We start from the raw sequence: 18,960 nt of genomic DNA on the forward strand, positions 1-18,960 counted from the left end.
AGGTGAGGGACTTACAGATGGGCTTTGTACACCTCCTCCACAACCAGGCTGCCATCAGGTTTCCGAGCGGGAAAGAAGTCGGCGTGGAGAAGCTGGGGGTCAATTGGGACAACGGCAGAAGAAGGCGGTGTTGATGGAAGCAAGGGAACGTTGGCGTTTGACGCCGCTGATGCGGCGGGTGTGTTCGTGCCTGGCGTCAGGGCGTGCAGGGTTTCGTTATCGTCGCTACAAAGGCTCATGTTGCACGGATTAATTGTGCATAAAGTAGTAGGGACCGCGAATAAATAACGAAAAAGGCGAGAAATGGTGGTGGTACAGAGGTAAAGAGACGAATACCGCATGCGTTTAGGTGAGCTGCCTAGCGGTCACCAGCATATTGTGACCGCCTGCCAAATTTGGGACGCCGTCACCAGAATCTGTTGACATGGCAGCTTAGAACCCTGCTGGGGTCTCCTTGTTCTCGTCAATTGCATCCCCTTCTGAGTTTTTCGTTCTGCAGGCACTTGGCACGTACCTCCATCAATTAAAAACTTTGAAAACAGATAAATCTAGAAGCGAGTCCACTGATCTAGAACGTAAACGTACTGACGTTGAGGAAACAGCCCAATATCCCCGAGCTTGCTCAAATACAGCACTTTACTGAGCTGAAAATTTGCAAGGAAACACTGATAATTGCGTCCACCAGCGGATCAAGGAGACCCCAGCAGGGTTCTAAGCTGCCATGTCAACAGATTCTGGTGACGGCGTCCCAAATTTGGCAGGCGGTCACAATATGCTGGTGACCGCTAGGCAGCTCACCTAAACGCATGCGGTATTCGTCTCTTTACCTCTGTACCACCACCATTTCTCGCCTTTTTCGTTATTTATTCGCGGTCCCTACTACTTTATGCACAATTAATCCGTGCAACATGAGCCTTTGTAGCGACGATAACGAAACCCTGCACGCCCTGACGCCAGGCACGAACACACCCGCCGCATCAGCGGCGTCAAACGCCAACGTTCCCTTGCTTCCATCAACACCGCCTTCTTCTGCCGTTGTCCCAATTGACCCCCAGCTTCTCCACGCCGACTTCTTTCCCGCTCGGAAACCTGATGGCAGCCTGGTTGTGGAGGAGGTGTACAAAGCCCATCTGTAAGTCCCTCACCTACTATAATCAACGTGCCTAGATATCTCATCTTGTTTTCAGCTTCACCATCAGAAAGAGAGAGCCCTTGCGGGCGGCATGCTCTCACTTCAAGATTCGTTTTGCAATGCGAGCCAACCTCGATTTTCTACGGAATGCCCTTGTCCGCCACTGGTGCGTGTGTTCCTCGAATCCGCTTCTAATTTTTTCCCAAGCTGCTTCGCAGGTATCCTGCAAGAGCAACTACAAACCCATCACCCGATCAAGCTGTGGCCGGTCCATCGAAAACCCTCTCTATCACCATCCCACCACACCCAACTCACTCTCTTGGCCAATTGACTGGCCAAACTCATCCAGAACTTCTTGAAGCCGATCTTGATATCGACGAGGATGTGTTGGCGAAGCAGTATGATGTGGGTGAGGGGGTCGCGGAAACCATATTTGGCGCCCTTGACACAGGTGGCCTCGAAGAGGAGGATGAGGATGAGGAGTTGGAGGACATGGACCTGGACGACGATGGTATGCAGTTTTCTTTCATCGTTACTTTCAAAATAATCAAGCTATCCCTTTCAGCAACCTATGAGCAGTTTCAGACAAGCGTGCGCGTGTCAGCGGCTCAAAGAACGGAGGCCAACAGGAGGGCGGGAGGTAAAAAGACCCAGAAATGTGTCGTGAAGTCGTGGAATGTAAGTCTGTGTGCCAACCTTCTTGTTCTATGTGTTTACCGTCACTACCTTGCAGATTTTTCAAAAAGAAGCTCTCGCAGCGGGAAAGCTCCGCGACGACATAGTCGACGAACATGCCCTGCTCCTCTTCATCGACTTTTGTGCTAGACGTTGCAAGCGAGACCGTCGAGGAGAGTACATACCGAACACTCGCATTGGCGCCGTAAGTACCTTGATATCTCTATTATACTTGTTGAAAACAGGCTTTACAGTCTCAAATTAAGAAAGAGTTCTTCGGCGCCCTACGTATCCGAAAGGTGCAAGACACTCGGGATCCAACTCTGGCTATCAAGCGGCCTGCCACGACCGTGCATGTTTATGATGCAGTCAAGACTTGCATGGACGAGGCCCTACAAAATGCACGCGAGTGAGTCCCAATTCCATCAATGTTAACGTGGCGTGATGAACTTTTCGCAGGGGGCTCATTCCTGCCGAGGATGCCCCAGACATCATCGCTAACACGTTTCTTGCCCAGCTGTCAGACGAAACCCTGACACGGATCCGATATGGTTTTCTGGAGCACCAAGAGCGTACGTCTGTCTGACCTAACAGCTATCCCCTCATTCATTTCTTTCTTTTTCAGTCAAGCCAACTATCAACAGACACCTCGCATGGACAATGATGAATGCGAGTGGTAACCGCGGAGACGACATCCGGGCACTGTGGCTGTGTGAAATGCAACCGTACCAATTCTTGCATCCTAATGGTGAAACGACTATCCCCGCCGTCCTCGGTTTGCAGTCGGATATGGAACAGAAAGCTCGGTCTAAAGGAATGAAGACAGTAAGCAACTCTTCATCCCTTTGGACTACCCAGTATAACATCAATATAGGCAATAAATCCGACTTATACATGTTTTATTGCACATAGGAACCCGGAAATGTGTCCTTTGGGCGCGTTCGCATTGTACTTACACTATATTCATGATGTAGCCAACATAGATAGTAAATATGATATTGACTACACGGTGAACAAGTCGTGGCGCAATGTAAGTGTTTCTACTTTTTCCATAAAACATTGATGCTTAACTCTCTCTTTCCAGCTTCGATTAATCCATGGTTCATCGGCCACTGTCCCGTATCATGAGACTGCACTCCAGAATATTTTTGTCCAGTCCTATCGGAAGGCCGGCGTCGAATCAAATCTAAAAGCTCACCTTGCCCGTCATATGTTGGGATACCATCAAGAGAAGACGGGGTATGTTCTCATTTGTCTCATTCTTTTCCCTCAGTGATAATGATAATAGCGTACGAGCTGAGGATACATCTAAACTTGGATGGTCGCGTGATACCTACCAGAACACCTACGCGCCAGCACTTCCCAAACCGGTATTTCTATTTATTTCTTTGTTTTTTGACTCGCACTTGACGGTCATATGAAGGCGATATTAGGTGCTCATGGTTACAAAGTCCACGAGACTTACAGCCCACCATGGACCCAGGTTGATGTGCCCAAGTCGTTCTTAGAACTAGTCTGTCCAATGGCAGAGAAAAACATCGAATTGGTGAAAGGTAAGTTGACATTCATAATCACGCTACAAACTGGGTCCTGAAATCAGCCATAGGCCTCAAAGATCGAGTTGGTGCGACAAATTATTGGGAAATGGTTGTCTGGCTTCGTCCGTATCTATTCCAGGTAAGTCCAAGCCTCAAATTTACTTTTAGACCCCTTTAACATACTGATTATCCTTGTTTAAGGCTGCTGTGGCTATATACCAAGCTCAACCGAATTCCAAGCTGTTCCGACTTCCCGCGCTGGCCCGTGACGACGTCCGCCTTTGGATGCAAAGCACCTTCCCTGCCCATCTCGCTGCCATCAACTCGAGCACCGCTAGCCCGGTATGTCTCGAGCGCCTTCAAAACAAGATCATGCGTAAATCTCTGGAGCAACTTCGCCAAGAGAGCAGCATGCAAAAGGACATTTTGCGCAACAATACAGCCCAAATCGAAAAGCTTACACAAATCGTTCAGCGCCGCACATCACAGTGGACTCCGGCAAAGGCCATTTCGTATGATACCTCACGCCCTTTGTCGAAGGCGGTTGCTTGCATCTCTCGGCAGCTTGACTTTCGATCGGACTCAACTCTGCCACTTACGGCTGTGGGCAATCTTGGTCCCCCAGCATTTATTGGTTTGGAAACTCGAGCCGCCGAAGACACAGGTGTTTACCTTGCAGCCGATAACAGCCTTCGTGGGTTTATTGTGCCGTCGCCTTATTTAGCAACCTCTCCACGCCCCCGAACGGAGGTTGACCTTATGCTGCCACCCATCATTGCATTTTGTAAACCCGGTATGTTCCAATATCTAATCAGAACTTTATTGAAGTTTTATACATATAGGTGATGATCTCCTCTTGGAACACCCAGTTCTCGGGCAAGGATCTGTCCACTGGAAGGATGTCTTTGCACAAATTAAGCAACCTGGGCCACTTTGGGACACGTGGAAGCCATCAAAGACACTCGATCAGATGTCGATTCAGGACATCTGGGATTGTTACAACATCGGCGAGGGTGTAGAGGAGAATGGAGTTCAAACTGGGGTTAAACCCCCACTTCGGTTAGTCGAGCAAGTGTTTGGTTCAGAATGGCGCAAAGCTGGAAAGGTAAGTGTTTTTTGGAGATCAAGCCTATCAATACAGCTTACTTGCCTTTAAGGACAGAAAGGCCTGGCAACAGTTCCGCGAGATCCCTGAGTGGATTGACCTCGAGACGAAGAACAGGTTCACGGCTTCGCAAGCGATCATCAAACTTGAGGGGAAAAGATCAGTGCCCGGCAAATCACGTCTGTTAGGCACGAGCGCGCTGGTCGAACTTCTCGCCACTGAGAGAAAAGTGGCCGCAAAGGTATGTTAGTTTCATGACTAAATTGAATGTCATGACCTACATATTTCTACAGTCCACGAAAGATGGCAATATTTCAAACTCAACAAGTACAGCAAGCTCGATTAGTGAAGAGACAACGTCAACAGCATCGGGCTCGAAGCGCCGCATGCCAACAGTTGGTGGTCGACCAAAGCCAAAGAAAGAACGGAGATCGTAGGCAAACCCATGAGTCGCTCATTGTATTCCATTATTTCCATTCATCATTGTTTTGTTATCTCGTCAATACATGCCTTTATAATCACAAACCTGGATCCTTTGAGACACGAACAGGCTGGATCTGAATCATCTCTGACATTTCCTTGAACCTTCCACTCTAACTTAACCTCCCAAGAATGGGTGTCCATGGCTTATGGCAGGTTTGGCTGTTGTCCCTTGTCCAATTCACAGCTACACCTCAAATCATGGGACAGGTGTAAGCCACCTTGTGACTGAATAGCGTGCCAATGTAAATAACAACTGTGGAGTATTGACCGCGCGAATAGCAACCAGGAAATTCCGCGCCTGGCATGAGGCTCTAGCCACAGTAGGATGCGAGCCATCGATCCTTGCAATGTGGCCAGCACCAGCAAGCCTCATCAGCAAGCAGTTCTATCCTCCTCAAGGTGTCCGTAAAGGTGGGCTATGGTACTCTCCCCATCTGCCTGACAGCTGTACCAAAAACAACAGCCATATTGGTGGGACCCATGAGTATCACGTTGTCCATAGGTGTATGGGCTGTGAACAGAATTGTGGCTGAGGCATTGTACCAGCTGGTATACGACGGGGCTGGCCAACAAACTTTACAATAAATGAATGTCATATTATATGTTTTGTGAATAATATAGGTCTACGAAACACTGGCATCCCGATACCGTCGTGACTCATGCCAACCCGCTTGTCCCAGCTCCTCCCGTGGTATCATCACCTGCCGATGCCCCAACTACTGACATATTGGCCAATGCTACACCAGAAGTCAGAGTGGCCATAGTTGCCCGAATTTCCGCGAAAGGGACGCCGGCATCGTTTGCATTGTCGATCGTCTTCTCAACTTCTAACTTGGTTTCTGAAGGTTGGGTTTCTGATGCGAGAATTTCGATGTCGAGGTTAGAGTGGCCATGAGATGCCACGTCGACATTCAGAACTTCATGGAAGAATCTGTGAGACAGGATTAGAATGATACACAATGCACCGGGGTTAGCTGACCTCGTAATCTTACTTGGATTGTCTCTGAAATTGGTTCTGATAGTGGAAAGCCGTGCATCAACCTTTGAATAGAAGGTAGAGCCGGGAAAATCAATGTACTCGGCTCGCTAACGAAAGAGAACAATCAGCATGTTTTCGGTGAAGAGAAAAGACATACCAGGAGGGCCAGACGTGCACATAGTTGAATGGAGACCGTCATTGATGTGTTGGCTACCACAGCTTGTGCAAGGGTAAAAATATGTTGATGTTCATCCTTCGTCTTTCCGACGAGGCTCGCAGCAATCTGGAATAGTGAAATGAGTACAGGGCCTTTGAAAACAAACTTGACTGACTTTTTTTTTCAACGTGGAGCGATTTTGAGTTAGGTGGTATCGGATTCGCTCTGTAAGCTTGCCCGTTGCAGCAGGGTTTGAAAAAACTGCATCAGGTATGTCCCAACGTAAGTTCCGTGTGATTGTCTGATGGAGGGGATGAGGGGAAGAAACACAGTGGGACGAGGTATAACTGACCCAAAGGTACTTTTCTGCCACACTATCCTTGTACCCCTTGAGCTTCGGTGAGAGCATTACAAGTCGACTGTAGGTTTGGATGTTCGTCTGAAAGAAATGCAGGATAAGTGAAACAAAAGGACTCTGGTGCTCGTACCTCAGTGGTGCTTGATGGAACCCAGGACGCGAGGGCGCGAGCGAGACTAGCTTCGTTGTCGCGGCTTTGGATACAGGCCACGAATAACATGAGGAAGCGCTCATCCAAAGGACGCTAAGACACGTCAGTGGTCACATTCTGCAAACTAAACAAAACGGACCTTGACAAAGTCGAGGACTTCCTGCATTTGGGCGGGTTTGAGGTTTTTCTCCACTGCGTAACGCCTCGCAAAGGTCAAAATGTTCGTGTGAGGCATTGGAGTGGCCGGTACAGATGTTGTAAAGTCTTCCGTTTCCGAATTGTCATCGCCATCGGTGCGAGCATGTTTACGTGCTGGAGTTTCAAGAGCTGGAAGTTCGGGTGGTGGAGGAGAGCTGAAAGAGTGGCCCATTAAGTCATCAAGACGAACCATGGTGGGGATGGACTTACAAACATTCGATATTCAGGTCTGTTCCAGTTATAATGAGAGGCTGCTTCGCAATGCCAAATCACCAAGGTGATCAGCTTATTTGCTGATGTTTATCTTGTGCACATGCCAATCGCAACATGGTTTCCTCAGCCTGTTCGTTTTTTCATGTGCTTGCTGGACTTACAGTGATCAAGCCTGTAGGGTCGTGATCAAATTTGGGTCAGTCACTCCTCCACTTTGACCGACATGTCAGATGATGGATACTTGCCCACCCAGGATCTCGAAACAGTGCCGGATTGACCATCTTTACCGAGACAAGCTGCCCTCAAAAGTGTTTACCACACTCACCAGTAAGTAATTTGGTTTCGTTTACTTTTTCAGTGCGTTGAGTCTCATTTTTGCTGAGGTTGCTCTCCACTGGTGGCGCTCTCAACTCCCAAACAACGGATTCTCAATATCTCGGAGGCCTAGAGCACGCTACCATATGTCAAGATATAGCTCTTGAAGAGAAAGCCTTTCGTTCTATTGGAATCCAGACAGCACCGACTGGTAAGTCCCATGCATTTGTGCACCTGGCTTAACTTATTGGACCAACAAATAGATGTTGAATGCAAAAGCTACGAGGCCTACCATGCTCAAGTGCGAAACCTCCAGGCTGAATCCAATCGCTATCGAAACCTTTACATTACGGCCGAGCACCATCTTCGCAAACTTGAAGTCAGGATTTTATCGGCGAATGGCGACCTTCCATCCCCAGAACAATCTCAATTTCCTCTCGATAAATCTTCACCCCTTTGCCCAGCCACTAAACGGGTACTGTCAGACAGCGACGATGATGGTTTTGATGGTTACGGAGATGCAGAGGACCCAGAGGAGACCTGTCCCCAGGCGGCTTTGTGGCGGGTGATAACTGCGGATGCACCTGTGCATAAAAGAACACGTATCGTTTAATTCTGTGCAGATACTGTTTGTAGTATACTGTATTGCCATATGAGTGTTTTTGGAACTTTGCTGGCTCTGCATTTGTGATTGGACTCTTTTTCACCCCGACCTGCTCTGCACACACAACCCGCTGACATCACAACATGAATTCCTCTGCGCGTGGGTGATTTTTCCTCGCAATGATCAGCATCTCACTGCTCATGTATAGTCTTCGAGGAGGATTCCACCTCCGGAAAAGTTCGTTGCCTTGTGTGCGTAAAATATCATGGCATTTCAGAGAAATGGATCAGCAAGAAATCTCGCAATGCTCATCTCACTTTTTCGGATCGTCATCGAAAGGCAATTGAAGCCGATGGGCTCGAGAGATTAGATCCAGCACCACTCGAACAGGCAAATCGTGATACCATTGCTACACTTCGAGAACAATTTGCCAGCATCTCTGCCCCTCTCATCCTGGAACCCCCCTTGACACCTAAAGCCCTGGATAACTTCATCGGAACGGCATATCAGGACGTGTTCAATGGCCTCACAGATAACATGGAAGATGTGCAGTTCTCTGCAGGTGAAAATCTACAGGGGTCTTCATGCAGGCCGCAAAATCTGCAACAGCAACTTCAAGATTTTGGCCTCTGGGACGAGGAGGCCTTAGCACAAGAACTCGGTTTTGGCTCAGAGCGCCCGCCAGAGTTAATCCGGTCTGACAACGATGATACATTGACAAACGTGATGCAAGAAATGAGTATGCCCATTCCTCTCCCATATTCACAACTGATTAATGGGGACTCCCAATTGGTTCTAGATATCAATGGAGGATTACGTGCTGAAAGGATTATTGGATTTGAGGAGCCCTCATTGAAAAACGACACCATGGCTGACCCATCAAGTCGTTGGTTTCCTTACCCAACTAAAACAGTACGAATTTCACACCACTCCCATAGAAATATTCATCGCATGTCTTTAGATGTTCATCTTGGATACCATTGACAGTCTTCCACGCCTGAGGATTTCAGACTCTCTGATGAAGATATTTTTGTGGGGTCTTCGGGAGTCTGGTGCTAGCGATGTTCCATCATTCAACACTCTTCGTCAGATGCAGAATAAGCTGCGCACACAAGTGTCTATCCCAACAAAGATGTTCACGTCAGTTCTGGGTAACGTCTTTTGGGTCAACAACCCTGTGGATATTGTGCGCAAAATCTTTTCCAACCCACTGGTCCGACCACACCTTCACCTTTATCCCGAGGAGCCTGCAGATGGTATTATAACGGAAGTTTGGCACTGTGAAAAATGGCACAAGGGGATGGAGCTCTCCCAGCTCACTCCAATGTTTGATGCTGGTTCCAAGCACTTCTACGTGAATGAATTTTGTCGCACCAGGTCTAAAACAATTGTCATTCCGAAAAGGTGGGTTGTCAGAGGAGGAGAACTTTGTGCTGATGCATTTCTGTGTGAGCTACATAATGTGGTACATTTTATTATGATTGTAAACCTTGAACTGACTTCATAACTATTTCTAGGCCACAATTCACATCAATGATTCCCGTGTACACAGCATCAAGGCAACTGATCTTGTTGACAACTTTCCTGACCTCCTGGCTACCGATTTTCACCCGATATCTACCCAAGATGCTCATATGTGCCTCATGCCAAATCCATTGCGTAAACTCGCAGATGGTGATCCGTTATACACAATTCTCATCGATAAGTGGCATGACGATGTCTCTGGCAATGTATCGAAGTCTTATAATCTCCATTACAACACGTACATGGCCATTCGCAACCTTCCTCGAAAACTTCTTCAACAGGAATTCAATGTCAACTTTATTTGTTCATCTCCTCATGCTGGTCCAGCAGAGCAGGCTGCAGCCATAAGAGGTTTAGTCAAGTCAGTACTCCATTCAATTGAATTTTGTTGAGTTTTAAAGGGGCTTTTTTTTCTAGGGAGACGCATACTTGTCCTGCTCAAACTTTTGATGTAAAAACTGGCAGTACCTGCAAATTTCGCATCTTCAACCACAGTGGGCCCTCCGACAACCCTATGCAATCTGAAGAGTGTGTTCATATTGGTGCAAATGGAAATTTCAACTGCCGAATATGCCATGTTGGTGGAACCAAGTTAGAGAAAGAGAGTGACACTGGTTTTCATTCTCTCTTCTTTGTAAGTTTCAGAAATCTTATTTCAAGATTTGACTGATCACGATTGACAGCCTGGAATGCCACGTTCAGTGGTTGAGTCTGCTGCAGCAGTTGATGAGCAGCTCCGACTTGCAAGTCATGGAGTTGCTGTCCGTGTATCTGAGCTACAAACAGCTACAGGTAAGTCATGGTGTTGCTATCCATGTATCTGAACTACAAACAGCTGCAGGTACCAAAGATAAGCTTGCACAGAACACCATCGACAAGCTAATTTTACGAGCAAATGAACTACGCAAGGAACATCCATTGCGATCAAAGGATGACATTTCTACCTCGTTGATGAAATGGGTTGGAGCCAATCGAGAAGAGCTTATCAGTCCGTCCCTTTGCACAGAGGGTATGTTATTTCCATATTTCAATAAGCTATCATCTGAATTATAAAACCAGGATATGATCCCCACCTTGACACACCAATTGAACTTCTCCACACAATTCTTCTTGGTATTGTCAAGTATGTTTGGCATTCCACACATACCTCCTGGAAAGACTCTCAAAAAAAACAATTTTCACTTCGCTTGCAAGCAACAAATGTCTTGGGGCTAACCATCCCTGCAATCCGTGCAAATTATATCATGAACTATGCAAACTCTCTCATTGGTCGACAATTCAAAACAGTTGTCCAGACGTTGACATTTCATGTGTATGATCTGGTAGAGCCTCTTCAGTATGACCTGATCAAGGCTGTCAGAGAACTCACTGCCCTTCTATGGATTACATCTATTTTGGACCTTCAACAATATGTGGTATGTAACAATTCAGCTTGAATTTCAATCGCAAAAGAATTAATTATTCATCCTAGGCAGATTTGGACCAATGTGTTGCAAATGTGCTGGATTTATTTGCCTTGAACGATCCTAGCAAAATTGTTGCCAAGATCAAGCTTCATCTTCTGACACACGCAAAAGCCCATGTTATTAGATTTGGTCCTCTTATTGGCTCATCAACAGAAATTATGGAATGCTTCAATTCCATTTTCCGAGCATGCTCAATCCTATCAAATCATCAGGCACCCAGCCGTGACATCGCCATTCAGCTTGCAGAATTGGAAGGTGCTAAGCACTGCCTTACTGGTGGGTGGTGGAAGCAAAGTGATGGAACATGGGCTCAAGCGAGCCCACATGTACGCTCCTACCTTCTCAGTCATCCTGTCATCCAAAATCATCTCGGATGGTCTGAGCATCATGCTGATCCTCCAGGTATGTTTAAATTATTTCATTCTTGACTCCTTGTATCTGTTGTCTGATTGGCAATCAAGGAACTGTCCGGCCTATCCCTATTCATCGACGTCGTCAGACCAGGTGGGCTGATACGGCTGCATACAAGGCTGCAAACAAACCGTTGCAGGATGTCCATTCACTTTGGACACACTGTGCAAGTATATCAGCTATCTCTGAGGATGAATGCCCTGTGGACTCTTGGGTGTTTGCCAAAAGCGGGCCAGTATGTATTTTCATTTTATAATTTCACTGCAGGATGTCCAAGTTTGTCATTGATTTTTAATTTTTAGACAACAGTTGTCGGTCAAATCATCGAAATTCTGCTCAACACAGAACACAAGATTCTCACTGTCATTCAGCAGTATCAAATTGCTGCTGAGAGAGACCCAGTCTATGGGATGCCAGTGCTAATGAAACGCTTTGGTGAGCAAGAACTCGTTGTCATCCAACAGAAGGTTCTTTTTTTCTGTTCAATGATCTTACAACCAACACTGATATCTGATGAATAGGAAGTATTATTTATTACCAATGTGCAGCATGACTGCCGAGAGGGGAAGTGTGGCCCAACGGGGAAGAAGATGCAATTGCAAGAGCGGCAAGAATCTGGCGTTGAGATTCAAGTTATCGAACACACGGAATTGGACCGCTTCATCATCAACACTCATGCCCTACACAATTCGCACCTCCTACGCAAAACGTTACCTCGAGGTCTTATACAGCCCATTCCGTACAGCACCAACCGTCGTGAGATGCACGACAAGCTTGCAGCATCTTTGCGAGAAACTCAGAGTGCTAAAAGATCCGATGCGCGTGACCGAGCGGCGACAACCAGAGCCAGAAAGAAGGACTCGGTCATAACAGCCAATGTACTTAACACGAGTACACCATCTGTCGATGCCGGAAGTAGCAAGGAGGGACTTGGAGGAATCGAGACGGAGCGAGCATCCAAGCGTCGTCGACGTACCAACACTGTTACACAACCGATGGTGTGACTTCTCATAGCTACATGAGGGCCAGTTTCGGTGTCAGGTGTGCGCGTTGTGACTTAGGATGCTGTTGATCTGTCGACATCTCCTTGACATGGTGAAAAGACATGTGTAAACAATACTTCGTTCGGATTTGTGCCAGAGCAGAAATAGTATGTACCCTAGGCTCTAGTTCAATCTGGGGGGTGGATGGGTGGCTAGAAATTGATGAGTGTAACTAATGATGGCTGCTATATGTCCATTTTTAAGACAGCTATATACGTGCACAATTTTGTAAGGTGGGAGGGTGTATGGCAGCCATCGAAACAGCCCAGCGCGTGTCCAGCCCACAGCCACCTAATGACATCCGCGCGACCCACTGACGAACACGTTTCTTACTCATCTCTGGCCCAGCTTCTAGAGGTTGGAGGTTTAGCTTTATATAGCTTCATTTTCTAGTGTATTCAAGCGGCCGAAACAGTTACCACTCTGCAAGACCTCGCCATAATTGAAGGTTACGAGCGGAACTCACGGGGACACCATACTTTACTTATCGGCGTTGACACCAAGTGCGTAGAAAACCAAATCTCTCACAATTTTCCAACCTCTCATTATGACTGGGTTATTAGTGCCATTATGTCGCAATGTATTGCTGCGGCACATGCGAACGGCCACATTCATGGTCCCGGACACCTCCAAATTTTCTTTTTCAAGCTTTGCAAGTTTCTACGAAGCCCAATCACATGGATTTTCGTTTTTGACGGTCCGAATCGCCCTACCATCAAGCGGGGTAAGGTCGTAAATGGCTCAACCACACCGTCGTGGGTTGGCCCATGCAAAACCCTCATTGAGTGCTTCGGATTCCATGTTCATCAGGCAAGTGCCGCACGTCTGGTTGATGAGATTCTTCTTGAACTGTATCAGGCTCCTGGAGAGGCAGAAGCCAAGCTCGCAAAACTAAGCTCTCAAGGAATTATTGACCTAATCTTTACTACAGATGGCGATGCCTTTGTATTTGGAGGTTTATGTGTGTTGCGAAGGTATGATGACTCTTTAATTTGCTTCACCATGATTGTAACGCATCTCATTTAGCACATCCATAAAAAATAAAGCAACTGAAGACCTGGACGAGATCAGCCTCTACACTGCAGACGCTATTGAAGGAACTGAGGGGTTGACGCTTGGCGGACTCCTGCTGTTCACCTTGCTAAGTGGCGGTGATTATGCAGCAGGGTTGGAAGGTTGTGGGGAGCTCACCGCTCACGGGCTCGCCAAATGTGGCTTTGGAGACGAGCTTCTCACAGCCTTAAACACCTTGGATGATGAAAATCTAACTGAATTTTTGGAAGCCTGGGTAGCCGGTATCCGCGACGAACTGGTTTCAAATAGCCAGGGCTTCCTTCCATCACGTCGACCAGGACTTGCAGCTACCATTCCTCCTGAATTCCCCCCCTTGAACGTTATCAATTTTTACATCCGACCTGAAACGAGCAAATCATTCCCATTCAGCCTGGATTGAAAACCTCGCGAGATTCGCATCAACAAGCTTGCATCATTTGGAGCTAAATACCTTGGTTGGACCGATGCAACCGCTCTTTTTAAAACATTCCATTCAAATGTTTGGGAGGGTGTATTTCTGCAAATGCTTATTTCTGTAAGAAGTGTCGTTTCTCATTCAAGCCCCAAAAACTGAATTTTCTTTTCTTCACAGCACTGGGTACTCTATGATGCAAACATGCATATCATGCGAACGGATAACATGAATACCACGATCATGGAACTTCAACCGAAGCAGCGCCAGACCCGACGCAAGTCGGATATTAGTTCTTGGTATCGTGTTAGGATTTCAACCGGCAACTTTGTTGAGTTAATGGGCTTCCGTTACAAAATAGAGGGAGAAACCACACTCAAGGTTTGGGTTCCAACTGCTCTATTGCCAGACAACGTAGTTCCTGTGACTTTGAAAAAAGGCAAAGAAAAAAGGACAGTCAAACAGCATGGTGCAAAGTTGGACGCACCCAGGATGGATGCTATTCGACCCACAGGGGACGGTGGGGAGTCTCCAATTGTTGACCTTCCCCTATTCCTGCCAGTCCCTTTACCTCCCCGAGTGCCAACCGAGCCGCCCAAGCGTTCCTTGGTTCTGAACATGCTCGACTTCAAGGAACGAAAAGATGAGCCACCTATGAACCCAATCATTGACCTCACAAGCGAGGACTCGAGCAGACTCAAAACAGGATCCAGCTGCTACCACATCTTCCCTCCTGTCATCGACCTCACTGTTGAGGACTCGAGTGCACATGCTGAATCCTCTGCAATGGCTGTTCAGCGCAGCAACCGCAAGGGTACTGATTCCGGTGGTAATTCGGACATTATCTACATCAGTGACTAAAGAAATCAAGCCGGCAATTGTTACCTCAGGCTACAGTATGTTAAACACATGTACAAAAGCATGTATGAAGTATAATCAACAGAGAGTTTACGACAGCTTAGGAAGTTTAAACACTGAAGAAAACGCACTGCACAGTCCTCGTTGGGTCTGGAATGTACTTAGGTGAATCCAAGAAGCAATTCTTGGAGTACAGCTAATTATTGAAAGGAATACATATACAGCATAATAAAATACTGATCCCTTTCAGGTTTTAACTTGCCATTCCTTCCCAAACATCCCAACACTAAAATTCCAACGTTCCAAACGTCAAGAAGCCTTGGTGAGCATGAGGAGCAGGGGATGCGGTTGCTTGGGCGGAGGAACCAGGAGGCAGTGAGTGGTCACATCGAAAAGCGGACGAGTTGAAGCTAGCGACGAGCAAGGAAGTGGTGAAGAGCGCGCAGCTTGGATGCCAGGTAGGTGAGTGAGGCTGAGGTGAAAGGACGGGAGGACAGGAGGACGGAGCGGGGACGGCGAGTCAGGTGGTCCGCCCACGCCAAAGCGATGTGACGATGACGAACGGCCACCAGCCAAAGCGTGGTGACGAGGTGGAGCGAGGCCGGAGGACGAACGCAGGCAGAGCTCTGTGACGAGGGCGAAAGAGAGTGGCTGACGTAAGGTGTCGAGCGGTGACGCCGAACGGGGACGGCGTCACGTCGTCATGGGGAAAGCGCCTGAGAACAGTTGTTTTTCATTCCTTATTGCATCGTCACGGTACGCCAATATTATTAGAAGGGGATTCTGTCTTGCTATGTTACAACATGCTCTAAAAAGGTCCAAGTCCAATAAATAGTATCTCCATTGAAAGCGTCCCATATAATAACTTAACGTCCAACCACCCACTTCCTCAACCTCTCCGCACACCAAGGTGAGCAATATTCGATCTCAACCCGTCCGAGAACGGCGCCGCAGCGCGTTTTATTATCAGAGCCGTTGCCAATGCTACATCCATCCACAGTCAATTGAGTCCTCAGGTGCAGACGACGATATAGACATACCAAAAATACAACTTGCCAACCCCAAACTTCCTGCAAGCGCCGGCGTAGCACACGCATACCCCCTCGTAACTGAATTGGTGAAATTTCTGTGGCACGCCTTGTGGATTTGGGCGAGGAGAAGAATCCCAAACACTAGATGTTCCCGAATTTCATGTCAGTGAGACCAGCGGATCTGTTATAGAACTTGAACGCACCCAATTGACTGAACGCAATAAAACAGAAAGAGCTGAAATGGACATAAGCCCTCGTCAAGAAATGGGTCGACTCCGGTCTTTTATGGTACGATATCCTATCCATGAAACCAACAGTTAACCCCGTGTTGAAATCAAATGAATGGGAAGTAGTGCGTACAACACGAAAATCCACAACCACATCAACACAGAGATACCCGATGAAACCATCCCGCACCGAACTGAGAGCACGTCAATAATTTGAAAATCGAGCTAGGGAGGGAATGCAGTACACAGCGTCTTATTCGAGGAGAGGTTATCCCCGCTTGTCCCTGCCATGAGCGCGGATATGGATTGGAGGACGATAAGTCCGAGAGTCGCGCCTAAAATGACCGTGAAATCAGATTGAAGATCCTAGGGAAACAAGAAGAAAGACGAACCATAAAATCCCCAGCGGAGCCTCAGGCTCATGGTGAATGATCGTAAAAGAGAAGCAAGGTGAACGTTTTGGTAGGTCTGGGGGACTTTATTTAAGCACGATCATTATCATGCTAACTGCGTACGCCGGTGTTGCATCATGATGCTCCAAGCCAATAATCACTGCGGACGATGGGCGGAGTCGCCAAGCACCCTGCATTTCGCTTTCGGAGAATAGCCAACATGCTGTGCAACGGCTTCTAGACCTACAGATCCGAAAGTATCGTAGTTATTTATGCACTTTGTAATTTGCATCTCAACACGTGGGGCGTGGAGGAAGATATTCGATACTCGCATTGTGAAGGATACGTTTTATACAGCAATGTGTCCATTCCGCGTTACCTACCGAAAAGGCCGAATGAGTAAAACAGATTCCTCGCATATGGATCCCACAAATTGAATAGGGAGCAAAGGGGAAAAAACTCTACAGCCCACCTCATTCACCTAGAATATTACTTGACCGCTTTCATTGGCCGCTGATAGGCTTCCCTCTTGACGATCAACTGCAACTCCGGACACGAGCCCCACAACGCATCTAATCTCCAGTTCCATTACCCTCCTTCCCTTGGAGCAAAAACGGCGTATACGCAACCCCAAACAAACCAAAGTACTCTTGTTGTGAGTACTAACCCGACACATGCGAAGCACTGAAGTACTGAAGTATTACTGACCTATGCGCAATAGCCATGCCCCCCACTCCATAGAAGTCGGTGTCCGCGCGAGAAGAGACGAGGAACCTAATGAGTTTGGTGTTTCTCACCCTAGGCCTTTGCCCTCAATAGTTCGATATTGGCTTAGAAACCTTTGGAAAGAAGGCAGGTGTTAGTAACCATCGTCGTCGGTTGCATCTGATCCAAACTTACAAGACCCCAATGAGCGATCCGTATGTGTGACGTTGCGGCAGCCCGTGGCGGCGACGAGCTATGGATAGATACGCACGACGGAGGATCTACGCTGTGTGAGCGCTGAGTCCGGAGACAACGAATTCTTGTGGTACGGGCAGAGATTGGGGCCACTGGGTGGTACATATACCATGTACGTAACGACGAATAGGGCGTCGGGATTGGGGTAACCGAGAGGCTCTAAGCGCTGATCGAGCTTTGGGGACCGAATAGCCGAATAGGTGGGCGCAAACGATGAGACGATCGATGCATGTGAGACGTCAGCCTGCGGTGGCAAAGAGGCGATGTTGGATCAACGAGCTCAGTATGGAGGCGAGTTCGTTGACAGGATTAAATGATGGTGAAATCTCCTTCGTGAGTCGATGCAGAGGGGGTGCAAAGTGGCGGGGTCGTGCGGGTCATGATGGACCTAGGAAAGACGGTACAAGCATCGAAGTTGGGCTTGCGTTGGCGTTGAGAGATGGCCGTTATCCCCACTCTCCAGCTCTCTGACTGGAGCTTGCGCTTATGAACGGTGGACGGCAGGGACCTAGCAGAGCAGCCTGGAGCTTTTCGAGAGGGTATTACCGTCGTAGAGCTGGGCATCGTTAAAAACGCCCGCCACGTCTGCAATGGAAAGGCCGTTTAGGGCGTTGTCGACTTGTAAAAACGAAATACTGACGATCAACTTGAACTAACGGAGTCTCCTCCGTGTTATGCCAAGTGGCTTCAAGCGGGGGAGTCCAAAGATGGAATTGGAGCAAAAAAAAGCCGATTCCAATCCTGTTTATACCCCGTAAGCATCCAGTAAACCCCCCACATACAAGATATTAATTATCGTACCAGTGGAAATCTGTGGCTTGCGGTCTTGTACGCTTTACAAGCATGGCGCTCGTAAACGAAGTTAAGTGGACCGGAAGTGTCACAGAATTATGGATATATTAGACTAACGGGGGCATGCGGAAGAGGAGGGGATGAAAGTATAGTTGCGGAACAGAAGGGCAAAATGAGGTAAGGTAGGAAGGGGAGCAAGGCCAACGGAAGGAGGAAACTCACTCAGAGCTGATGCACTCGAACATCTTTGAGGTGAAGCCCATGTAGCGCATCCTTTAAATGCCAGCAGCTCCCCAATCTCCCCGTATCGGTACAAGTTGACGAAGGCGGTTATCTTGATCACAGCGGGAGGTCGGGTCTCCAGGCGATGTCGGCAGTAGCTGAACGACCCAGAGAGAAAACATTGGACGACGTCCCATTCGACGAGGAGGGTTCGCGGCGCAGTTAAATCCATGCAAGGTATCCTGGCGTCTTCCGCACAGCCACACGCCCAACAAGCACGACCGTGACCACGCATCTTCCTTTCGTTCGTCCCTTGGAGTTTCAATTTCCCTCAGTCTTGAGATATGTTCGTCGTCTTGCTTCTCTCACACACTTCTCCGTTGACCGCCATCCTTGTGGCCTGACTTGACGCCGAACCACTGTGGGAGGGACCTCAATCTCAGGAATAGGGCTGCGCACCGTCCGTCTGACGGACACGGTCGTCTAATCGACGGGCGTCGACAGGGGCGGTTCAACCAGCAACCGTCCGTCTGGGTCACCCAAGCAGAAGCAAACGGAGACGGACTGATATAAAACGGCCGTCAACGGATGTAGACGGACGTCAATTGTATTGACGTTGACAAATTTTAGTGATACATGGAATAAATGATATTACAAAGGT

General features: G+C 47.8%; 7 protein-coding genes across 7 annotated transcripts; 4 read left to right on the forward strand and 3 right to left on the reverse strand.

The window, feature by feature from the left end:
- Positions 1-908: 908 nt before the first annotated feature.
- LACBIDRAFT_304933 (uncharacterized protein) lies at positions 909-4,887 on the forward strand (the record flags this gene model as incomplete). Its single annotated transcript, XM_001885078.1, has 17 exons — positions 909-1,132; positions 1,188-1,298; positions 1,351-1,643; positions 1,698-1,810; positions 1,866-2,012; positions 2,062-2,216; positions 2,267-2,379; positions 2,433-2,632; positions 2,682-2,837; positions 2,892-3,046; positions 3,096-3,177; positions 3,231-3,360; positions 3,414-3,484; positions 3,547-4,138; positions 4,188-4,450; positions 4,503-4,691; positions 4,744-4,887. 17 exons carry the CDS (start codon positions 909-911, stop codon positions 4,885-4,887), a joined length of 3,138 nt encoding a protein of 1,045 aa, XP_001885113.1.
- Positions 4,888-5,590: 703 nt separating this feature from the next.
- Positions 5,591-6,948, reverse strand: LACBIDRAFT_304934 (uncharacterized protein; the record flags this gene model as incomplete). The annotated part of the gene is made up of 7 exons (XM_001885178.1): positions 5,591-5,864; positions 5,913-6,019; positions 6,070-6,195; positions 6,245-6,370; positions 6,422-6,508; positions 6,558-6,671; positions 6,718-6,948. The coding sequence occupies 7 exons, from the start codon at positions 6,946-6,948 to the stop codon at positions 5,591-5,593; spliced, it is 1,065 nt and encodes a 354-aa protein (XP_001885213.1).
- A 271-nt stretch (positions 6,949-7,219) lies between these two features.
- On the forward strand, positions 7,220-7,437 carry LACBIDRAFT_304935 (uncharacterized protein; the record flags this gene model as incomplete). The annotated part of the gene is made up of 2 exons (XM_001885079.1): positions 7,220-7,316; positions 7,373-7,437. 2 exons carry the CDS (start codon positions 7,220-7,222, stop codon positions 7,435-7,437), a joined length of 162 nt encoding a protein of 53 aa, XP_001885114.1.
- Positions 7,438-11,830: 4,393 nt separating this feature from the next.
- LACBIDRAFT_148809 (uncharacterized protein) lies at positions 11,831-12,118 on the forward strand (the record flags this gene model as incomplete). The annotated part of the gene is made up of 1 exon (XM_001885080.1): positions 11,831-12,118. A coding segment is annotated over one exon (288 nt), but the record flags the coding sequence as incomplete, so codon positions are not given.
- An 804-nt stretch (positions 12,119-12,922) lies between these two features.
- Positions 12,923-13,805, forward strand: LACBIDRAFT_304937 (uncharacterized protein; the record flags this gene model as incomplete). Its single annotated transcript, XM_001885081.1, has 2 exons — positions 12,923-13,326; positions 13,379-13,805. 2 exons carry the CDS (start codon positions 12,923-12,925, stop codon positions 13,803-13,805), a joined length of 831 nt encoding a protein of 276 aa, XP_001885116.1.
- A 1,759-nt stretch (positions 13,806-15,564) lies between these two features.
- On the reverse strand, positions 15,565-16,356 carry LACBIDRAFT_304938 (uncharacterized protein; the record flags this gene model as incomplete). Its single annotated transcript, XM_001885179.1, has 5 exons — positions 15,565-15,659; positions 15,716-15,847; positions 15,910-16,127; positions 16,184-16,268; positions 16,326-16,356. The coding sequence occupies 5 exons, from the start codon at positions 16,354-16,356 to the stop codon at positions 15,565-15,567; spliced, it is 561 nt and encodes a 186-aa protein (XP_001885214.1).
- Positions 16,357-16,482: 126 nt separating this feature from the next.
- On the reverse strand, positions 16,483-17,849 carry LACBIDRAFT_330853 (uncharacterized protein; the record flags this gene model as incomplete). Its single annotated transcript, XM_001885180.1, has 4 exons — positions 16,483-16,568; positions 16,918-16,987; positions 17,302-17,529; positions 17,832-17,849. 4 exons carry the CDS (start codon positions 17,847-17,849, stop codon positions 16,483-16,485), a joined length of 402 nt encoding a protein of 133 aa, XP_001885215.1.
- Between the last annotated feature and the right edge of the window lie 1,111 nt (positions 17,850-18,960).

The sequence above is a fragment of the Laccaria bicolor genome, genomic scaffold (genome assembly GCF_000143565.1).
Source record: "Laccaria bicolor S238N-H82 LACBIscaffold_29 genomic scaffold, whole genome shotgun sequence".
NCBI lineage: Eukaryota > Fungi > Basidiomycota > Agaricomycetes > Agaricales > Hydnangiaceae > Laccaria > Laccaria bicolor.